Source organism: Zootoca vivipara, chromosome 6, assembly GCF_965207765.1.
Source record: "Zootoca vivipara chromosome 6, rZooViv2.hap1.1, whole genome shotgun sequence".
Classification (NCBI taxonomy): domain Eukaryota; kingdom Metazoa; phylum Chordata; class Lepidosauria; order Squamata; family Lacertidae; genus Zootoca; species Zootoca vivipara.
Window position 1 is genome coordinate 7,038,600 of NC_142589.1, and position 23,432 is coordinate 7,062,031.

At 46.6% G+C, this 23,432-nt stretch overlaps 1 protein-coding gene across 3 annotated transcripts in view; it reads left to right on the top strand.

Moving 5' to 3' along the window:
* The window catches only part of SH2B3 (SH2B adaptor protein 3), a 73,835-nt gene that overhangs the window by 38,166 nt on the left and 12,237 nt on the right, over positions 1–23,432 (top strand). For all 3 annotated transcript variants that reach the window (XM_035120445.3, XM_035120443.3, XM_035120444.3), the window contains exon 3: positions 22,244–22,354. In XM_035120445.3, coding sequence (XP_034976336.1) covers positions 22,244–22,354 — 111 coding nt within the window. The remainder of the gene's footprint in view (positions 1–22,243; positions 22,355–23,432) is intronic.

Sequence of the window (23,432 nt, forward strand, 5' to 3'; positions counted from 1 at the left end):
ACTCTGGGGTTGCGCGCTCATCTCGCATTATTGGCCGAGGGAGCCAGCGTATAGCTTCCAGGTCATGTGGCCAGCATGACAAAGCTGCTTCTGGCGAACCAGAGCAGCACACAGAAACGCCGTTTACCTTCCCGCTGTAGCGGTTCCTATTTATCTACTTGCATTTTGACGTGCTTTTGAACTGCTAGGTTGGCAGGAGCTGGGACCAAGCAACGGGAGCTCACCCCGTCACAGGGATTCGAACCGCTGACCTTCTGATCAGCAAGCCCTAGGCTCTGTGGTTTAACCCACAGCGCCACCTGGGTCCCCACTTCTTCCTTAACCCCAACTAAAAGAGCCAAAAATAGTTCCCCCCCGGCACTGCACATGTCAGCCAGCGGCTGATTCATTATGTACTTGAATTGAACGAATCAAACTTTATTGCTTTAAGGCCATAGGCCACTGCAGGGGCAATAATCTTTGAGCTGCGCCCAGACTGGTGGGTCAGAGAATCATAGAATTGTAGAGTCGGTAGGGACTCCAAGGGACACCAACCCTCTGCAATGCAGGAATCACAGCTAAGGAATCCCGGACAGGTGGCCAGCTAAGCTCTGCTTAAAAAACCCCCAAGGATGGAGGGAGTCTGCCACCTTTCCCGGTCATCTGTCCCACTGTCAAATGGCTCTCACCAACAAAGGTTGGTAAGGTTGAGCTGGAGTCTCCTTTCTTGCCATTTGAAAACACGAGTTCAGCTTCTACCCTCTGGAGCAGCAGGAAATGTTGGCTGCACCCATTGGCTCGCTCCCATTGGGGCTAAGGCCCGGGCAAAGGCTCCTTCACCGCCTCTCTCCTAAAAAGAGCTTCAGGCCTCAGCTAAAAGTTCCCTCCACCCTCCAGGCCTACAGAACACCAGTGGAAATTGTGGTTAACCTGTGTCGTCTGCCTAACTTGCTGCTGTTTTGCACCTGTGTGTGTTCTATGTGACAGGGCCGACTCTGCCATTAGGCAGAGTGAGGCAGCCGCCTCGGGCAGCAGGTGCTAAGGAGTGTGGAGCAGTGTGGCCGGCTCTGAGCGGGATTCCTGACCTTGGTTGGCCATCTCAGGGCCCTCCTGCATTAAGATCCATCTGCCTCTCCAGTCAGAATGGGAAGTAGGAGCTCTTAACCCTCCCCACCAAGGCAGCATAATGCCCGTGTGTTCATTGTTGTTTTGTGGTTGTAATTGTGGCTTGTTTGTTTGCTTGCTTGATTTTAAAAAAATGGCTAACGAAAGAGCTCTGAAGAATTGTTAGCTGCCCTAGGCTCTTTTGTGATAAAGGACGGGATATAACAAAAAATGCCTTCTGCATACAAAGTACTGAGCTGTAGGCCTCCCCCTTAAAACTAAAGTAAGATTCTAGTCCACATGACTGTGAATGAAGGGTTGGATGAAATAGGAGCATAGGAAATGCCTTATCCTGGGTCAGGCCATTGGCCCACCTTGCTCAATATTGGCTATAGTGACTGGCAGCAGTTTCAGGCAGGAGACATTCCCAGCCTTACCTAGAGATGCCATTGAGGATTAAAAGAGATGTTCTGCTTCTGAGCGATGGTCCTTCATTTGATAAAGGCAGCATTGTGCTTAAGAAGGCAGAAGCGACAGGTTAAGAGGCACCAGTTCTAAAGCAAGAAATCTGAAAGCAGAACAAAGGTCTATCAGGTCTGCTATATAAAGAGAAAAATATTAGTCAATTAATTGCATGCATATCTGCATATGGGAAAGCAACAAATTGCCTAAAGGGAAAGGCCTACCTTTGTTTTGTTTTGGATCGCTTTAGAAGAGGCCACCTCCCTCGCCCTCTCCCACACCAGAGAAAAGTCTCATACCTTGCTTATTGCCTGCAGGGCCTTGTCTGTGGCAGCCCCTAAGCTGTGGAACTCTGGTGCGTTGGGCTTTCCCATTGTACAGCTTTCAGTGAATGCAGGCCTTTTTCCCATCTGAGATGTGAGTTTTCAGGGCCCATCCCTGTTCCTGTGAATGTCATATGCTTTTAACTGTTTTTAATTCTGAATTTTGAGTTGGTGTCACATGCTCCCCCCCCCCCAAGGGAACTGCCGGTGAAGGGAGGGAATGGGGACTGCACCCAATCTTATGTGGCTGTTCACATTGGTGAATAATGGATTAAGGAGTCACACACACAGAGACCTGTTTCTCCAGTCTGCAAAGCCCTGAACCTGTTGGCAGAAGGAAGTTTCAAATCCCCTGTCTCCTTCTAAAGCTCTCCCCCCACCCTTTTTGGAGTTGTGTGGGGTTTTTTTGCCGCCTCAGCAGGTTTTCTCTCATCTGGCTAATGCAGAGAGTTTCTCTTCCGCTTGCGCAATGGGCTGGTAACGCAGTCTAATTTGGGGAACGAGCTCTCTTGAGATCTTCCTCTTTGACTTCCTGCAGGGCTGCGTGTCTTTGTTCGTTTGGGCCGGAGAGCGCATGAGTGTGCTCCCGTCTGTTTCCTGCCTTCTCGTGCTCGGTGCCAGCCGCGCATTTGGCAAGGACGTCAAGGGGAAGTGAGGTGTGGGGGAAGGAGGACAGGAAGGGAGTCGGGGGGGGGTTTCATGCCCAGGGAGGTCCCTGCTAGCAAATAAAATCCACACTCACAATAAATCCTATCAACCCGATAATGGTTAGAATTGCGCATGATGCTCCTCTCTTGTGGGAGGCCGATTTGGTCACCTGGAGGCAAAGTCCGCGCTCTGTGTGGGGCTTCAGAAGTTGCAGTCGGTGCAGAACGCTGATGGGCGCGAGGCCCTGTCAGCATAGAACACCTGTGCTCAGAGATGTGCTATGGGTGCCCGTTTGCTACCAGGCCAAGTTTAAGGTACAGTGGTGCCTCACTTAACAAATGCCCTGCTTAACGAAATTTCCGCTTAACGAAAGGTTTTTTCTAGTGGAGGTTGCCTCGCTAGACGAATTCGTTTTATGAAAAATTCGTCTAGCGAATCGCAGTTTCCCATAGGAATGCATTGAAATTCAATTAATGCGTTCCTATGGGCAAAAAAAAAATCAAAAAAAATTCAATGCATTCCTATGGGATTCGCTAGACGAATTTTTCGTTATAAGAAAAGACCCGTGGAACGAATTAAATTCGTCTAGCCAAGGCACCACTGTATATGAAAAGCCCTTAACACCTTGGGACCAGTTAACTTGCAAGATAGCTTCACCCTATGTTTGTCCACTTGACTGCTTCGGCCTGTGAATCTGGCCCCGTTGCTGCGGGTTGACATAACTCTCCTTCCACATTTGTTAAGAAATAGATACTTTATTGTTGCAGCAACTACTTTGGAACTCCCTGCCTATTGACACCAGGCCTTCGATGTACTGTTTTCGGTGCCTGCTAAAAAACATGTTTCTTTAGACAAGCCTACCCAAGTATGTAGAATGTTGATACGTATTTAGCTTATTGGTTATTTTTAAAAAGTCTATTTGAATATTTAAATAGCTGGGTTTTTTTACTGAAACTTTTATTGTTTTGTTATTTTTGTAAAATGCTTCGAGGGATTTTTTTTAAATTAAGCAGTAGATAAATGTTACAATAATAAATAAATAAGCAATTGGTTATTTACAAACTGAACTTCAGATAGACACACATACACTCCTGCTTTTTGCATGCATCTCAACCCTGTGGCCTGTGATTAGGATGTTTGATGCTGTACTGTTTTTAATATTCGGTTGGAAGCCGCCCAGAGTGGCTGGGGAAACCCAGCCAGATGGGCGGGGTATAAATAATAATAATAATAATAATAAATAATATTATTATTAGGATGGTACAGCCAGGCACTGGAACTATGAAAGTGGGGAAAGCTCAGCAATGGAGTGTTAATAAATTTTGCTTTTGTGAATCATCTAAATATGGTGATTTTATTTTATTTTATTAAAGAAGGCCTCTACCTATGTCTTCATAGGGAACTTTTTTCTGGGTTGATATATAATTCCAAGTTGAATTTTTTTAAAAAATGATTTTTGAAGTTTTGTAAACGTCACCTCTATCTCCTCTAGTGAGTGGGATTGTTGACTTGTCTTTCTTTAGACGATTACCCCAAATCTTGCCTGATCTTTCACCATTCTCCCAATATCTCTGTCTTACACAAGTGAGTTTAAGTTCTATTTGATGAGCTAATACATTATGTAATCCAAATTTCCTTTCCCCCCCTTTGGTATTTCCTTGTACAATATGCTGGTAGGATTCCTAATCACTTGTGCCCTTAAGTCAGCAACGGAATGTTGACAAGCACTCAAAGGGCTGCGTGCGTCCCTTGCACTAAATAAAAAAACAGCTCCCTGTAAAGGGCCTTTATTGCAAACACCGCAACATGCCTGCAAACAGCGTTTCTAACCACATTTATAGCCTTGGGGCTGAAGCAGTTCTCCTGTGCCTGAGCCCAACACATAGGCAAAACACCTCTTGAACCTTTCGGTCTCGGGGTTCTCTGCTTGCACACCCCCATGTGCCTGTGCCAATATGCCTTTTGGCTCATGCAAGGCACCCAAGGAGAACCTGGCAGAGCCTTGCTTGCCCTTTGCACCAGGGACGACGGGGTTAAAGAGCCCTTTGCTTTCGGTCAAGGGGTGTGCGTCCTGCCTCCAGTTTCAGAGACACTTTGAATACTATTTGCTGGGAATCACAAATGGGGACGGGGCTGTTGCCATCTTCAGGTCCTGCTTGCAAGACATCTCAAAGGCTGGTGGCCAATGGGTTTTGAGGTAGATCCCTTTGGTCAGATCCAGTGTCAAGTCTCTACTGGTGGTCTTATCCCCGCATGATATTGTGGCTCTGTGTTGAAAGGGGCCTTTGGGATTAAGGGCTCTGCTTTGGGAGCAAACAAACAGGGAAGCCCTTCTGGGCTGGGTTTGGCCCTAAGGCTGCCGGCTGCCTACTCCTAAAAGTGAAATAAATTGGAGGTCTTGTTAGTAAATGCACCAATAAAAAACAGACCAAGAACTCAGGCCAATATAAGATTCAATAGTGAGAATAATCCCTACTCACAAATCAAATCTACATCATTTCTATGAGACCTTTAAATTAATTTGCAGCTGCCCTCTGAGCTTTAGAACTTTGTTCCTTTAAGAAAATTTAGGGAACCACACCTATCCTTAAAGTGCATGCATATAAAAGGTGAAAAACTCTTTCTCAATTTTAAGGCACGCAGAGAATCTCAGGATACGATCTTCTCAAACTTAGGTGAGGAACCATACTGCTTTAGAATTTTCAAGTTCAATCTATGTAATTAGTGTATATTTATGCTTTCTTAGTCAATGTTTAATTTTTTTCAGTTGTTAACTCTGAGAAACACAGGAAATAATAGGACACATTTATATGATCTCTTTAAACCTAGGTGAGGAACCACATGTTTAAATGTTGTTTAATAACTTATATTTTCAATTTCAGTTTATGTAACTGGTACATAAATGTGTTTTCATGTAATGTTTAACACTTCCAGCTGATGAAGGTGAAGACACCGAAACAGGGCCCTGTCCTGGCTTCCGATTTATGACCAACCTCTGACTACAACTTAAAGACTTTCACATTTAATGCTGCAACAAATTACTGCCTTGTTTATACCTTTGTGGCTTTAAGTTTACAATCTCTGTATGACTTATATGTATTCTTTTTGCGATTCATATTTGATTTGTGAGTAGGGATTATTCTCACTATTGAATCTTATATTGGCCTGAGTTCTTGGTCTGCTTTTTTATTGGTACTCCTAAAAGTGGGCTTCTTCGACTGTAAACAACAACAAACCCTGTCAATATTGTGGTTGCTTTTTTTCCCCCTTTCCCCTTCAACCCCTCACACAGGATGAGTTATTTCTTTAATTCCTGCCCTCGAGGTTAACTCTCGGGGCAGATTTTGCCTTGTCAATTTCTGTCAAATCTTCTCCCCGAAACCAGTTTTGTTTTGAAGGAACCGAGAGTGAATCGCAGCATCAGATTCCGCCTGACAGGGGCCAGCCCCTCGGTCCTCAAATCAAAATGAAAATGTGTGGTTTAGGCACCTTCTTTTTCTTCTTCTTTTCATTCAAGGCTTTTTAGTAACGAAATGCTTTGCTTGTCGTTCAATCCAGCTTGAAAGCAGGAACACACACACACACACACACACACACACACACACACACACACACACCGCTTCCCTCCATGCACACCCCACACGTCCTTTAAGTTATTTGTTCTGTTTTCTTATCAGAGCATGATGGGGACTTCCCAGCTCCTCTCTGGCTTTTGCCAACATATTTTTAATGTCTCCAATCGGCTTCTTTCCTTCAATGTGTTTGTCTTAATAAGAAATGCATGTTTGGTGGTGGTGGTGGGGAGGCTGCATCCCCACCAAAAATTACTTCTTACTCTTATTTTGTTGCTAAACAGCTGTTTGCTATTTCAACAAGGAAGCTTTTGTGACTGGATGAAGCCTCAACTGAGGCTAGTGCTTTTTTATCCACTGAGGGAAAGCCCATGGCCACGATCCAAGAGACCCCCCCCTTCCTGCCTGCACACAAATTTCCTGTCAGCATTTGGGTCTTCCTGGGGACTTTGTTTCCTTCCAGCACAAAAAAGCACCTCAAACTGTGTCAAGAAGTCCGCCTTGCATTTTTTTCTGGGGGGGGGGGAGAGAATGGGTGGTGGAGGAAGGTAGACAGCTTGCCTAGTGGTTATTAGTTCAGTTCACACAGCAATTTGCAGATCAGCCTGATAAATCAGGGGACCCTTCCTTTTTCTTTGCCTTTTAAAATTAACCCGGCAAACGTAGTTCCACTTAAGCATGTGAAAAGTGTAACCTGTAAATGTTTTCTTTAAAACTAAAAAAGGAAAAACAAAGCAGAACATTGTGTTCAAAGTACTTCATGTTTGTTGTATTGATAATAATAACAATAGCTTAACTTATAAGAGATTATTTATTTATTTAAGCCTGAAGTCAGTGCAATTCCCAACCCCCTCCCCCACACTCTAATGGAGCCTGCCTCTCTGTTTTGAAAAGGGTTTGGGACCTGCCATTTAAATTGGGAGTGACAGTTGTGGCATTTGTTGTTGTTTAGTCATTTAGTCGTGTCCGACTCTTCGTGACCCCATGGACCAGAGCACGCCAGGCACTCCTGTCTTCCACTGCCTCCCGCAGTTTGGTCAAACTTATGTTCGTAGCTTCGAGAACACTGTCCAACCATCTCATCCTCTGTCGTCCCCTTCTCCTAGTGCCCTCAATCTTTCCCAACATCAGGGTCTTTTCCAGGGAGTCTTCTCTTCTCATGAGGTGGCCAAAGTATTGGAGCCTCAGCTTCAGGATCTGTCCTTCCAGTGAGTGCTCAGGGCTGATTTCCTTCAGAATGGATAGGTTTGATCTTCTTGCAGTCCATGGGACTCTCAAGAGTCTCCTCCAGCACCATTGTGCAATATCTAAAATGCTGGCTGCTGGACCCACAAGAAGGCACCTTGCCCGGGTGCCCCTCAAAACCAGCACTGCTCACATTTCCGATTTCGGAGGAAGGGAGCTGAGAGAGCCTGGTAATCCCAGAACTCCTTGGGAGCCATCCTGCCTATCCCATCTTTTCTCCAAGGAGCTCAAGGCTACTAGAGGGGGTTTTTTTTGGAGGGGGTAAGCAGGGGGTGGCAAGAAGCCTATCAGCTGCTACTGGCTATGCTCTACTTTCACGGCTAGAGGCAGCTCTGCTTCTGAATATCAGTTCTTGTAAACCACAAAAAGGGTGAGGGCTCTTGTGCTCGAGTCCTGCTTGTGGGTTTCTCATGGGTGGTTTGGTTGGGCATTGTTGAGAACAGGATGCCACACGGTGGGCCACTGGCCTGATCCGGAAGGCTGTTCTTACCCTCTTATCAGCCGCAGCACCATATAGTCGCGCTGGCTGAGGCTGATGGGAGTTGTAGTCTGGAGGGCACCAGGTTCGTGATGATAGATATTCCAAGCTTTGGAAAGGAAAAGATGGCGGCTGTGACTTTCCTGCAACCTTGCAATCTCACTTCCAGCTGCAACCGCATACCCTCCCAACCTTTCTCCGATGAAAATAGGGGCACTTGCAGTCTTGCTTCCCGTTGCAAGTGTAGATCTGCCACCTGGTCAAAGCCTGGCTTTGCTAGATCTCTTGGTCCATGTGTGGTTTGGGCGAGAGGCAGTAGTTGGTTTTCCCCCCCTTATTGAGACCCTTGATCCTGGCCAGAATGGATTCCTATGTAATAACCGTAATACAGTAATAAGAGGAGTAATGTCAGCCAAACCTGCTTACCATATGCTCCCCCCCCGCCCCCGCCCGAGAAATCCTCATGACAGATATTCAAGGTACAAAAAGAAGTGCTGTGTTGTTGTTGTTTAAAAAATCTGTACAGTGGTATCTTGGTTCTCGAACTTAATCCGTTCCGAAAGTCCATTCGACTCCCGAAACAGTTCTAAAACCAAGGCACGGCTTCTGATTGGCTACAGGAGCTTCGGAAGCAGCAGAAGCCCCATTGGACGTTCGGCTTCCAAAAAACCTTTGCAAACTGGAAGACTCGCTTCCAGGTTTGCGGTGTTCGGGAGCCAATTTGTTCAGCAGCCAAGCCATTCGAGTACCAAGGTACCACTGTAAATGAACAGGATTCTGTAGTAAGATAAACTGAATTCTGAGATGTGTACGAAGTCATGCTGAGCAGAAACTCTCGTGATTCATTCACGATGAATACGCAGAACATACTCTGTGCCGGCTGAGGGGAAGGTCAGGGGAAGATGCGGTAGTCAATGTCTCTCACTGTGTCTTAGCTTTGACTACCATCTACTGCTTGCTGGGTAGAGATTGCATCCGTGAGGACTGGAAACTTTCTTTGGTTCAAAACGAGGTGCTGGGGAAGCTGGATCCCACATCATCCACCTGTTCTGTTCTACCTCTGAACCCACATTTATTTAATATTCTGAAATGCTTTTAAGCCACCCTTCAGCCAAACAACTGCAAGGCAAAAGTGTACCATGTAAGTTGTTTTGCACTATTTGTAACATTTAATTGTTCTGACCCACCCTGGAACCTTAAGGCGAAGGGCAGGTAATAAATTTAAATAATAACAATGATAATCATGGAATTGCAATATTCGTACACCCCTCGGTGGGGGGGGGAGGGAGGGGAGGCCTCAGGACAACCTTCTTTTTCACGTTGGGCAATGAATGGGTCACAGCATATTCACAAATTCATGGCTTCTAGCCACAATGGCCATGCTCTCTGCCTCCATGGTTCGAAAAAACTGTGGAATTGTGATTGTTAGATCATTAGCTCTCCAATAATCACCACTCAGCCATGATGTTCGTTGAGTGACCCTTCACCGGTCACAGCCTCTCAGCCCTAACTTCCCTCACAGGGTTGTTGTGAGGATGAAATCGAAAGCGTGGAGAACTACCTTTAGCCCCTTGTGAGGAAAGGTGAGTTAGAAATGTAATGGCAAGGAGCAGATAGTAATATCTCTTCGCTTTCAAATGACCTCTGAGCCATTCAAGTCTTCCCTAAACTGAAAACATTTCGTGGTAATCTTCTTCTTCTTCTTCTTCTTCTTCTTCTTCTTCTTCTTCTTCTTCTTCTTCTTCTTCTTCTTCTTCTTTTATAAATATGTCAGGTTGAGCAAACTTCTGGAGCAATCCACAGTAGTTGTACTAGTATCAAATCCATTTTATTTATTTAAAACATTTAAATCTCACCTTTTCCTCCAAGAATCTCAAGATAATGTACATGGGTCCCCCCTCACCTGCCAGTCAACCTCTCCTGGCACACTCTAAAAGTGCTGGTCATCTTGGTTGTGACTTCAGATGTTCCGGGACGAATTAAGCCACAGATGAAGAGGACTAGAAGCTTGGCACAGCTTTATTAATTGAGCAGCATGCCACATCTTAGAAACACTTCCAGAGTAGTCAGAGGCAACATTATCACAGTGAATTTTAGTTCATCACCAGAAGAGCCTAGGCCACTTTCTGCCCACTTTTCTTTTTGGAGAGGTGTGCTATACTGAACTTTATATCGATATTCCCAGGGTCGGATTTAGGTTTGATGAGGCCTTAGCTACTGAAGGTAATGGCACCCTTTATATGTCCAGCTGTCGCTGGTTTTGTTTCTGTTTTTTGTTGTTGTTGAATATATGCTATGTGGTAATTTATGGACCCAATAGGTATCTAAAGCCATTTGCACACAACCAAATATGTATTTTACCAAAGTAATTGTTGAACTGAAATACAATTAAGAAGTATATTAACAGTGAAATTTTTTTGCCCCCCCACCCCAGAGAATGGGGCCCTAAGCTATAGCTTGTTTACCTTATACGTAAATCCGGCACTGGATATTCCTTTTTTTATATATATAACATTTTATTAAATTTTCCAATTAACACACATTTATAAACATCCAACCCAAACTTGCAAATGTTCAAATTATCACAGTAACATACATTACTCTTTTGATCTTTTCCACTATCTTCTATTTTGACTTCCCTCCCTCCCCTCATTAGGTTTTCTAATCAAAGCTTATCTCGCAGTTTCTTTGTTTCTTTCCCTTAAAGTCAATTCGCAGGATTTATTTCAACCCTGCAAGAGTTTTTAAACTTCTACAGTTCTTTTCCATATAGTCCACATATTTACTCCAGTCTTTTAGGAACCTTGCTTCCCCCTGGTTCCGGATCCCGCTAGTCAGTCTCGCTGATTCTGCATAGTCCATCATTTTTGTCTGCCACTCTCCTATCGTCGGTAAGTCCTGTGTCTTCCATTTTTGGGCTAATAAAGTTCTAGCCGCTGTTGTTGCATACAAAAATAATACATTATCCTCTTTTTTAATTTCTTGACCTATCATTCCTAACAAGAATAGTTCAGGTTTTTTAGGGAAGGTATATTTAAAAATCTTCTTCAATTCATTATATATCATTTCCCAAAATTCTTTAACCTTATCGCACTTCCACCACATATGATAAAAATCTCCTTCCTTCTCCTTACATTTCCAACACATTCTATTATTCATTCTATACATTTTAGATAATTTTACTGGAGTTAAATACCATCTATATATCATCTTCCAAATATTCTCTTTCAAAGCGGTACATGCGGTAAATTTTAACGTTTGATTCCATAATTTCAACCAGCTGTCATATTCTATATTATGCCCAAAATCTTTTGCCCATTTAATCATCACCTCTTTTGTCAATTCACCTTTTGTATGCCACTCTAGCAACAAATCATACATTCTAGACAATAATTTTGTTTTGCCTTCTAGCAGCTCTATATGAAATTTGGACTTCTTATCCTCCGGCACTGGATATTTCAGGTCTTCTTCATTTAGATCTTATGCCACTGACTCCAAGGTTGTTGCTAACTTCGCAAGTCTGCTGTTGTTGTATCGCTCCCATTATGTTTGGCATTTATAGGTACATACTTTCCAAAGTGTGCAACGAAGGATGCATAATTCACTTATGTATTCCCTGCCCCTCGACGTGATCCTTGGGATGTTTTGACCGTTTTATACCAGTTTGTCTGTTTTGATGTTTTGTCTGTACGTTCTTAACCTGAAACCGTTCTTAACCTGAGGGTACCACTTTAACTAATGGGGCCTCCCGCTGCCGCTGCCCGATTTCTGTTCTCATCCTGAGGTAAAGTTCTTAACCCGAGGTACTACTTCTGGGTTAGCGGAGTCTGTAACCCGAGGTGTTTGTAACCCGAGGTACCACTGTGATTGGAAAGAGCGGCCTTGGAGACTGGCATGTGAAGGGCAGCTTGTGCCATTTGTGGGTTTTTCGAGGGTTGGACATATAAACCTCTTTCATCTTCCTGAAAAGTCCTTGAGTGTGGGGGGGGGGCGCTTTATTTGGAAATGTCCCTTTTTTTGCTGTGGCTCCAAATCTCACCCAAGCATCTTCAGAGCAGGGAGAGCCCGCCCCCTGCCCCCTGCATGCCTTTTGCAGTGACTTCTTCGAAGACCGGACTTTGCTGGCCTCCTTATCGCAGGAATGTATCACTTCCTCTTTTAGTTTCTTCATTTTCTTTCTTTCTTTCTCTTAATTTATGCCCTGGTCTCTCCCCCCCCCTCCTCCCCCGCCCCTCTGTGTTCTCAGTTCTAGGCAGCTCTGAGGTTGCTTTTTCTCTGAATTGCTGCTTCTTAGAACTTCTTCCTTTTCTGTGCTCCCCAGAGAGCACGTGGCGGAACAGTGGCTTCTGAGATGGAAGGGCGATGCTCCCTAGTGGGTGGGGACATGCGTTGGGATTTGCAGGGCCATGATTCTCTTCCTCTCTCCCTCTCTGCACCCCCTTTTTTGTTTTTAATGTCATTGGATTTTCACATAGATGTTTAAACCAATATACCATGGTTACAGGTAGGTAGCCGTGTTGGTCTGGATCGAAGTAAAATAAAAAAATTCCTTCAGTAGCACCTTAAAGACCAACTAAGTTTTTATTTTGGTATGAGCTTTCGTGTGCATGCACACGAAAGAAGTGTGCATGCACACGAAAGCTCATACCAAAATAAAAACTTAGTTGGTCTTTAAGGTGCCAATATACCATATTATTGTTGTTGTTTAGTCGTGTCCGACTCTTCGTGACCCCATGGACCAGAGCATGCCAGGCCCTCCTGTCTTGCACTGCCTCCCGCAGTTTGGTCAAACTCATGTTCGTAGCTTCGAGAACGCTGTCCAACCATCTCGTCCTCTGTCGTCCCCTTCTCCTAGTGCCCTCCATCTTTCCCAACATCAGGGTCTTTTCCAGGGAGTCTTCTCTTCTCGTGAGGTGGCCAAAGTCTTGGAGCCTCAGCTTCACGATCTGATCATATAATATGATACCATATTATAGTCACCCTGTAAACTGGAGCAGAAAGCATTTCTGGCAAGGCCTCCGCATAGCTAAAAGCCATTGTTGTCACTTAACAGGGAGGCACTGCAGCTCAGTGGGTAGAGCATATGCTTTGCATGCAGAAGGTCCCGGGCTCAGTCATACTCATGTTTCCTTCTGGATTTCTTTGCTGGGTACTTGCATATCATTTCCAGTGTCCTCTCAGGGTTGCTTTCACACAGACTCTTCCGCGTGAGACTTCTAAGAGCTGCCTGATAAAGAGTTTCTTTTTGTCTGCTTCCTCCTGAGATGAGAAGGACTGATAAGTGCTCACGGGTAGAACATCTGAAGGCAGCCCTGTATTGGGAAGTTTTTAATGTTTTATGTCTTGGTGTGTTTTTATATTATGTTGGAAGCTGCCTAGAGTGGCTGGGACAACCCAGTTGGATGGGCGGGATATGATGTTGTTGTTGTTTGCTGTTGTTGTTATCTCCAGTTAGCAGGTATTGAGAAAGGCCTCTGCTTCTGCAAGAGACCCTTGAAAGCCACTGACAGAGGGAGCAGGAAGGTCTGAGAGGCAAAGGAAAGGGAATCTGGGTTTGAGATGTGATGGTTGCCGGGGGGGGGGGTTGTTGGGAGTACGGGCAAGACGCAGGGGTCAGCAAACTTTTTCAGCAGAAGGCCGGTCCACTGTCCCCAGATCTTGTGGGGGGATGGACTATATTTTTGGGGGGGGGGGGATGAACGAATTCGTATGCCCCACAAATCACCCAGAGATGCATTTTAAATAAAAGCACACATTCTACTCATGTAAAAACACGCTGATTCCCGGACCGGTCCATGGGCCTGATTTAGAAGGCGATTGGGCCGGATCTGGCCCCCGGGCCTTAGTTTGCCTACCCATGGACTAGAGCATGGGTAGCTGTGTTGAAGCAAAGGTGAACTGTTCCGGAAGTTCCACTAACACCATCTTGGTTGCGAAGATAACCTTACAATGAATTGTTAGTTGTTGTAGCTGCAATGAGCTCAGGCATGCTTACATTCAGTTGTTTGGATATAAGCTAACTGGCTTGCTTTGATGTTGTCCTTATCTGTGGGCTTGGGGTGCTCGTCTCTAAGCCCAGACAGGGGAGCTATCTGTAATAATTGGGTCTTTGCCACCTATGCCCTCATTTGGGCAGGTGGAGTGATGGGAGGTCCTGGGCAGTGTGACGCATGTTGCTTTGTTTAAAAAGAATATGTGCAATTTTGCTTCCTTGTCGTGGTGTCCGTGTTGCACCTCTGCAAGAGAAGGCTAGGCCCGGCAGCCTGACTTGCTGCAAGCCTACAACTTTCGGAATAAAGCATTCAAACTGGCCATTCTGATGCCTTTGGTATCCCTGCACTCAACGACTCCCACAAGCCCTCTGCAGGGGCTGGGGTTTGAATCACCATGGGGTCCCATGCCTGAGGAGGAGGTCTCCTGCTTGCCTTCTTGGGCTCCTGGGACCCTTCTGCGTACAAGACATGAACCGCTAAACTGCCCTTGGTCTGAGCAATCTGTACAGGCAATTGAAACAGTTGTGCTCGTCTTAACCACAGCAGCTATTAACTCAACCCAGTCCTAGTTCCCAGTGGCAGGCGGAGGAGAAGAAGAATGGGGTGTAAATTTGGGGTCTTCCCTAGATGAAGAAGCAGAGCTGTGAATGGTACTGGATACATACATAGAGTTGTCTGCAGGTTTCTATTGCTTTACTTTTATTTTGTGTTATAATGTTTTATTTCTGGAATGCATTGAACTTCTAACAATTTTGTTGTAACAATGCAACAAAGGAGGGCAGAATTCTCAGAATTTGCTATGCACATGGCAGCATGTCCCGGCGCTGACAATATAGCCTCGCTTGAGTTACAGCATTTTTTTTAAAAGACTCTTGAGCTCCACCCACTGGAGCCCGGGCAGATTACTTGGCCGGGAAGGAGGGGATACCCCTCTGATGAAGAAAGAGGGTGCCAGCGTCCCAGAGGCAACAGAATGGGCCCTGCCGCGAAGGAAATCCTCTTTTGAGTAACGCTTCAACCTCACTGACCCACTTCTCTTGTGGAGCAGAGGAAATGGAAGTTTTGTGCCGTGGAAGCTGGTGGTGTTTTGTGGAAGTGTCTGCTTGTGGTTTTGTACGCCTTTTTTGTCATAAATAGTGGAACCAACTCCCACTCTCTGCACTCGATTCCGGCCTCTTGAGCATCTGTCCTCTGCTCCAACCTCTGATCTGGCAAGGTTTCCTTATTTTTAGGGCTCCTAACCAACTGGGAGAATTTTTAGTACATGAATCATGTGCACTTACTACATGAATTGCTTGCTAATTGAATTTCAGGATAAATAAGGTTTGCTTTTTCGCCAAAAAGCTCAAAACGGAAATGAAGGTCGGATTTGCAGTTTTACGTGTTGACACTCGCTCTCAGAAGGAAAGCCAGTAACATACGGGCCTCAGAAGAGCTTTCTGAAATATCAGCAACTTGGACCTCGAAGAAATAATATTCTTCTCCATCAGCGAAACCTTTAGCTGACTGATTTATAAAAGGACACAGGCCATGGTGTCCACTCTTCCTCAAGCCGGCCCTCCACCTGAAACCCTCTCCCGTCTCTGCCATTTAATATGTCACAGAGAGTGTGTTCTGCCGCTCCTGCGATTAGGCAAACACCCAGGAAAAACAAACCCTGGATGAGGGCCTGGGCCCCTGTAATTGAGCGCTGCTGGCATTAAAGTACACTTTGCCTCAACAGCAGCCCAGTGGTCAGCATTGTATGCTTCCAATTACTGGTCCACCTCAATATTGCCTACTCTGGCTGGCAGCGGTTCTCCACAATTCCAGGCAGTGAGTCTCTCCCAGACTTTCCAGGAGAGACCCTTCCCTGATGTCTGGCAGGTTAAATTTCATTACGTTTTCTATTATCCAGGCTTCCTGCAGTTGCTCTGGGTCTCGCAATGCATTGTCACGAAGATAATTGCATCCCATCTGGGAGAGACTGTTAACTTCAAAGTCCGCCGCTGGAATAGCCACAATTTGCCCCACTCCCACCCTGCTAAATTAGCAGGCAGGGTATAATTAATAACTTTTATTTGCCCAGAAGCTTCTGTGTACTTTACTGCTCTCTGTGCTTTTGGAATTTATAATTCTTTCTCCTTGTTGTTTTTATCTCTCTCCGCGCCCCCCCCCGCCCCCGCCCCACAGTCCGTCTTTGCAAAGGGTTGAGGGAGGAAGATTTTTTTCCCATCAGCTATCCATGGCAAATGCATTTCAGCATATGCAAACTGAGAGTTATATATTTTTTTATAAAAAAAAAACCCTGTTTGGATCCTGCAGAGGTGGGGGACCTTCGAAGAGCGTGGTGTTTGTGTTTTACGTGTTGAAAAGGACACCCTGTTCTATTTCGCTGCAGAGCCGGCCTCTTTATCTCTCCCCACCAAATGTCTCCTAACACTCCCTGCTTCTCTGCCTTTTGTCTGTTCCTGGTGTAGCATTCTCAGGAACCGCAGAGCAAATTTGGGCGAAGCTGATGGGCATGTTGGGGAAAAAAGACAGGGTTGTGTTTTTGTTTGTTTGTGTGTTTCTGTTTTTGTAGTGATGTGTTGGCGTCAAAATGACCTTTGCGCAGTTGTACAAACTGTAGGTAGCACAGTTTCTTTTTATCTACTTATGTCCTAGAATTTCAGTACGAAACAAAACATCAAAGCAATTTGCAAAAAGAATAAAACAATAAAATTATCAGTGAAAACAGCTACAAGATCTGCATAAAACATTTGCTGTCATGATTAAAAGCAGCGATAAACTAAAAACAGATTAGATGCGTATCAGCATTCTACATATCTGGGCAGCCTGTCCACTCAAAAATGTTTTTACCAGGCACTGAGTGAAGGTGCCTGTCTGGTGTCAATAGGCAGGGAGTTCCAAAGTGTGGGGACTACTGCACTAAAATATGGATTTCTTAAGAGTTCCCTGGCAAGAGGGATTGGTTGTTAAACCAATCTCAGAATTACGGCTCTGTGAGGGGAATAAGGAGCCATCTGCACACAACGTGGTGAGCTCCCGTTGCTCAGTCCCAGCTCCTGCCAACCTAGCAGTTCGAAAGCACGTCAAAGTGCAAGTAGATAAATAGGAACCGCTACAGCGGGAAGGTAAACGCCGTTTCCGTGCGCTGCTCTGGTTCACCAGAAGTGGGTTAGTCATGCTGGCCACATAACCCGGAAGCTGTGGACAAACGCCAGCTCCCTCGGCCAGTAAAGCGAGATGAGCGCCGCAACCCCAGAGTCTTTCACAACTGGACTTAACTGTCAGAGGTCCTTTACCTTTACCCAGGCTTCCTCAAACTCGGCCCTCCAGGTGTTTTGAGACTACAGGTTCCCATCATCCCTGACCACTGGTCCTGCTAGCTAGGTATCATGGGAGTTGTAGGCCAAAAACATCTGGAGGGCCGAGTTTGAGGAAGCCTGCCTTTCCCTAACAACTCTCAGCCCCCTTAACAAATGACAGCTCCCAGAATGCTTTGGGGGAAGCTGTGAATTTTGTATCGTAGAGCTTTAAATGTATGGTCAGAATGGGGCCAATGTCTGATGCAGACGATGCTTGAGGTGACGCAGTGACATCACACTGTGCGCACAGTGACATCACACTGTGCAACAGCATGTCACCCCAGGTGTCGTTTTTATTGGGCATGACAAAGAAAGAGGCCAAGCAATGCAGAGAGCCTTCTGACACCTGGCTGGTCCCAGAGAGGGGCTGCTGCTGTCCACATGTGTCGGGGGAAGTGGTGGAATTTATTTATTTGATTATTTATTTATTTATTTATTTATTTGATTCATCCAAAGATCTCAGGGTGGTTCACAAGATTAAAAACATAAGATAGAAGCACAAGCAAATAGTCAACACTGAAAGGAACAAAACAGTAACACAAACACACACATCCAAACGCATTTAAAAGGCTTAAAAGCCCAAGGCCTGGTTGAAGAGGAATGTCTCTGCCTGGCGCCTGAAGATATATAATGAAAGCGCCAGACGAACCTCCCTAAAGAGAGCATTCCACAGACGGGGAGCCACCACAAAGAAGGCCCGTTCTCATGTTGCCGCCCTCCAGACCTCTCATGGAGGAGGTACATGAAGAAGGGCAGGTCACCGTATTCTGCACCCGCTGTAAGTTTCTGAACTGTCTTCAGGGGTAGCGCTGTGTATAATGTGTTGCAGTAATCCAGCCTAGAGGTTATTGGAGCCTTGATAACAGTAGTTAGGCTGCCCCTGTCCAGACAGGGGTGCAGCTGGGCCACCAGCCGAAGCTGATGGAAGGCACTCGGGGACACTGAGGCCGCTTGAGCCTCGAGCGACAGCAAAGGATCCAGGAGTACCCCCAAATTACGTACCTGCTCCTTCAGAGGGTGTGTGACCCCATCAAGAGCAAGGGAAAGCTCCCATCCATCCTGTCTAGGAAACCGCCCACTAACATTGCCTCTGTCTTATCTGGATTGAGCTTCAGTTTGTTGGCTCTCATCCAGTCCACAACCGAGGCAAGACAACGGTCCAGCCCTTCCACTGCCCCACCTGCAGATGTAAATGAGAAGCAGAGCCGAGTGTCCTCGGCATATTGCTGACAACGTGCTCCAAAGCTCCGAATGACCCCACTCAGCGGTTTCATATAGATGTTAAATGGCATATATTAAAAGGGGCAATGCTGTTTGGCGATGCCTACCTCACCTTCCTGGCAAAAGAGAGCTGACCATTCAGAGCCCCTTCCCAGCTGCTGCAAGGGGCCCGTGACTCACCAACCCACAAACCTCAGAAGGCTGCAAAACTGGGAACAAAAACAGCATGACATAGATGGAAAGCAGAAGCGGATTCCCCCCCCCCAATAGCCGAGAGAGCAGAGATATTTTGGGAGTCTCGGCCACATCCCCTTCCACAGCAACAAGGAAATCCGATTGTCCTCCTTCTGCTCTCCCCTCCCGGCACCGCCACTAACTTAACTTGCCCAGTACCTGGAAGGTGGTATTGTTGCTGCTGTTAATGATGAATAGTGGTTATTATCATTTTATTGGTGCCCTTTCAATGGAGTTTTACATTGTGAAATATGCAGGAAAGGCTGATGTCAGGGACTGGACTGAGGAGGGATGGTGGAGACCGCCGCCACCCCGCCTCCTGAACCTTCCCGAGAAAAGGAGGGCAGTATAGATTTACAACAGTGTTTTGCAGAAGGTCATAGTTCCGAGGCTGCGGAGGGGAGAAGCTGGGAAATATTGGGAGAGGAGCAACAGGAAGAAGCAGCACCAGGGGAGAGACAGTTGACAGACTCAGTGTCTTTAGAAAGCATTCCTGACCCGCCCCCCTCTCTCCCAGGACCAGGCGTGCCTTGAGAGTAGTAGAACAGAAAGCTCAGAGGCAGAAAGCACAGATCAGACGACACAGGGGTGACATAGAATAGGAGAAACAGAGGGGGTGGGACTTTACTCGGAGCACCGCCATTATCTAAGAGAAACAGCCTTTTCTACGTCTCTCTGTGAATATTGAATAAAAAGACTTGGTAAGAACTCTTCTTGTTTATATATTTCTTGGCTGCCACCATGGGAGGGATCAGATTCCCTGAAGCCTGGCAGCCTCCACCTGCAAGGAGTGCGCAGGCTAAACTGAAGCTCCGTACCTCAGAAGGTCGAAGACCCCAGGTTCCATCCCCAGGTGGAAGCTCAGGGAGAGACTCCCCACCTGAATCCCCAGAGTGAGCTGCTGCCAGTCAGTGCATAAGGCAATATAAGACTCAGTGTAACGCAGCTTCCTCCGTTCTTCTGTTTCTCTGTCTCTGCTACAGAATGTGACCACTGCTTGCCCAGGTGACTTTAAGGCAGGCTGGGCAACCTATAAGCCTTCAGATGAGGATGGGGTCGAGTTCCCATCACCCCTGGGAAGCCGAACAGCAACAGGAAGGCTGCAGGTTCCCCATCCCTTCTCTGAACAACATAGCTCTCAGCTGTGATGGCCAAAAGAAACCTCCATGCTCAGGAGCAGTCTGTCTCTAAGAATCAGACACTAGAGGGCATTTGTGTGTTTCTGGATTGATGAATTAAGATATCTGCACCATACACACTTAAAGCACATCCAAGGCATGTTTGTAGCACGTGAAACACACATACCCCGCAAGAATCCTGGGAACTGTAGTTTTCCCCTTACAGAGCTACAACTCCCAGGATTCTTTGGGAGAAGCCATGTGCTTCAAATATGATTTGGTGGTGCTTAAAATGTATGCTGTGGACCTGCCCTTGGAACAACAATGGGCAGGGGGAACCTGTGTCCCTCCATATGTTGCTGAACTACATGTCCCATCATGGTTGTTCAGACTGCCTGTTTTCTTTGGCAGGGGGGAGCAGGAAATGTTACCTACTTTAGAAAAAGAAAAGAAAAAAGATGGGGGACTGTAGGTTGTTTTGTCTGGTTTGTTCTGAATGTTATGAGCATTGGCAGTTTTTCTTTGGTAAATTGGCATTTTTGTGGTGCCCACAGCAGGGTCTTACATTTCCAAATAAACTCTCAGTCTTAAAAAAGGGTTTCGGGAACCCAATTCATTCTGTTCTTAAGGAGCCCCAAAAGCTTGTGTTTCAAAAGACAGGAAAGAAACAGTGTAAGCCATTTAATAAAGAAGGTGAATTTTGTGGTTCTTTTCTTAAGGAAGCCTTGTGATGGGGAGGATTTGAACCCTGTTCTCCCAGTGTCCTAGCCTGAGAGTCTAACCACTACACCACCACTGCCTCTCTAATATTCAAACTTTCTGACAGTAAGAGCTCTCCAGCAGTGGAACAGACTCATTCAGAAGGTTGTCGACTCTCCTTCCTTGGAGGTTTTTAAGCAGAGGTTGGATGGCCATCTGTCATGGATGCTTTCGCTGAGATTCCTGCATTGCAGGGGGTTGGACTAGATGACCCTTGGGTCCCTTCCAACTCTAAGATACTGTGATTAAATGACCTGCTCTTGTGTGTAGATCAATACATATGTTCACCATTCTTGGGAATATCCTTCGGAGGCGGGGAGATGCTGATGGCCCAGCACTGACTCCAGGTCACGTGAATGGGACGTGTGTTTTTTTGGGGGGTGCCTGCTGCCTGCTGGGGCCTCCTCCCTGTCAGCTGGCCTCCCCTCCTGTTTCCTTGCGCCTTCCACCTGGGGAAAGAGGCATCTCTCTGTCTTCCTCCCATTTCCTGGATGACTTCTGCAGCCCTCGATCTGCAAGCGGTTTCACAGATGCTGGAATCTCAAGCAGCTGTGGGGTTGTTTTCGTTTCAGTTTGTCGCTGCTTTGCGTGACCTCCAGTAGAGCCGGCAGGCTGGGGTTTGGCTGGTTGGGTGCCTGCTGGCCACCCTGTTGCCCCTCTGCTAACACCGCTGACCCCGAGTGGCTTAGGGCTCCTTAATGCCAGTGAGTCACGCCGGCTGCCCCTCTTGGCCAAGAGGATTATTTCTGAGGCTCTCGGCCTGTGGAAAAATCCAAGCAGCCCATCAGTTGGGGATGGAAACGGCCTGTCTGGTAAACCGATTGCATCATCAGGCTTCCTGCATTGGCTCAGCATCCCTGCGCCTCACGCCAGCTCTCAGAAACCGACCCTTTTTGTGCCAGTTGGGGGAACTGGTCCCAGCTGTTGTCTCATTTTCCCTCCTGGTTTCTTGGGGTGGCATAATTACCAGGGAAGGTGGCATTTCGGGAGCAGGGTGGGAGGGGCACCGCAAGGGCAGGAATCCACACACCCTGCGGTCCAGAGGCTCATACGGACATTTCGGGCACCACATGGAATTTTTCCCACCAGTCAGGAGCTTTCTGTGCTCCTCAGTCACATCATAGGAAGTAGAAGTGGTCACTGAATACAGTGAGGTTCTCTGCTCAAAATACATCTGTTTAAGTTCCAAGGCCCTAGTCCTCTTGACAGTGGAGAAAGGTGAGCTTTAAAGCAATCTGGGTTACTAGGTGTAATCTCAAAGCTGGAGTGGTCTAATCAGGATTCTGAATGGCACACCTTCTAACTTTTCTCTGATGAAAACAGGGACGTCCTATTCTATTATTATTATTACTGTTGCTGTTATTGTTACCCTGCCCATATCCTAGGACACAATCTCTGCTTCTCCAACCTGGAAATGCTCCAGATGTTTTTGACTATAGCTTTCACCAGGCCAGAAGGTGACAGGAGATGCAGGACTGATCCACAGTGCACTTCCAAAGCACATGACCCCCCCCCCAAAAAAAGAATCCTGGGAACTGCAGTTTCCCCCTTACAGACCAATTCCTCGCACCCTTAACAAGCTACAGTTCCCAGGATTCTTTGGGGGTAAGATATGTGTTTTGAATGTGCATTTGACGTGCCTTTCAATGTATGGTTCGGCTCTACCCATAGTCCAGATCCTCTGAGGGATGCCTCGCTGGTGCAACCAGTGCGTGGATTTGACTCACCGCAGCTGCTTCTCCTGCCTCTCTCCGCAGAGTTCGAAGCCAAAGCTGCAGACCACCTGCTCGGAGATCCAAGAAGTCCGTCCCTGCACTCGCCTGGAGATGCCGGACCACACGGACACCTTTGTCCTCAAGATGCTGAAGGTATCCTTATGCAACCACTGCACGTATGGGAGGGAGGGACCCTTCAGGGGTAGCTGGAGGATGGATGGTGGGTAACAGGTTGAGGCAAGACAGAAGTACTGTTTTGGGGGGACGGGGGGCAGGCAGGTGTGGGGGACTCCCTGGCCTTGAATGGGGTAATTGTGCCCCTGAAGGACCAGGTGTGCAGCCTGGGAGTCATTTTGGACTCACAGCTGTCCATGGAGGTGCAGGTCAGTTCTGTGTCCAGGGCAGCTGTCTACCAGCTCCATCTGGTACGCAGGCTGAGACCCTACCTGCCCGCAGACTGTCTCGCCAGAGTGGTGCATGCTCTGGTTACCTCCCGCTTGGAGTACTGCAATGCGCTCTACGTAGGGCTACCTTTGAAGGTGACCTGGAAACTACAACTAATCCAGAATGTGGCAGCTGGACTGGTGACTGGGATTGGCTGCCGAGACCACATAACACCGGTCCTGAGAGATCTGCATTGGCTCCCGGTACGTTTCCGAGCACAATTCAAAGTGTTGGTGCTGACCTTTAAAGCCATAAACGGCCTCGGTCCTGTATAGCTGAAGGAACGTCTCCACCCCCATTGTTCAGCCCGGACACTGAGGTCCAGTGCCGAGGGCCTTCTGGTGGTTCCCTCCCTGCGAGAAATTAGGTTACAAGGAACCAGGCAGACAGCCTTCTCGGTAGTGGTGCCTGCCCTATGGAACGCCCTCCCATCAGATGTCAAGGAAATAAACAACTAGCTGACTTTTAGAAGACATCTGAAGGCAGCCCTGTTTAGGGAACTTTTTAATATTTGATGTATTTATCATGTTTTTAATATTCTATTGGGAGCCGCCCAGAGTGGCTGGGGAAACCCAGCCAGATGGGCAGGGTATGTGTGAATGTATGTATGTATGTATGTATGTATGTATGTATGTATGTATGTATGTATATATTATTCCTGGGCAGCATACAACTTCAGTGCTCTGAGATCTTCACTGGATGCCAGTTTGCTACCAGGCCAAGTTGAAGGTGTTACTGTTAGTATATATGCATACTGACACACATTTTATGAAACTTAAGGGTGTGG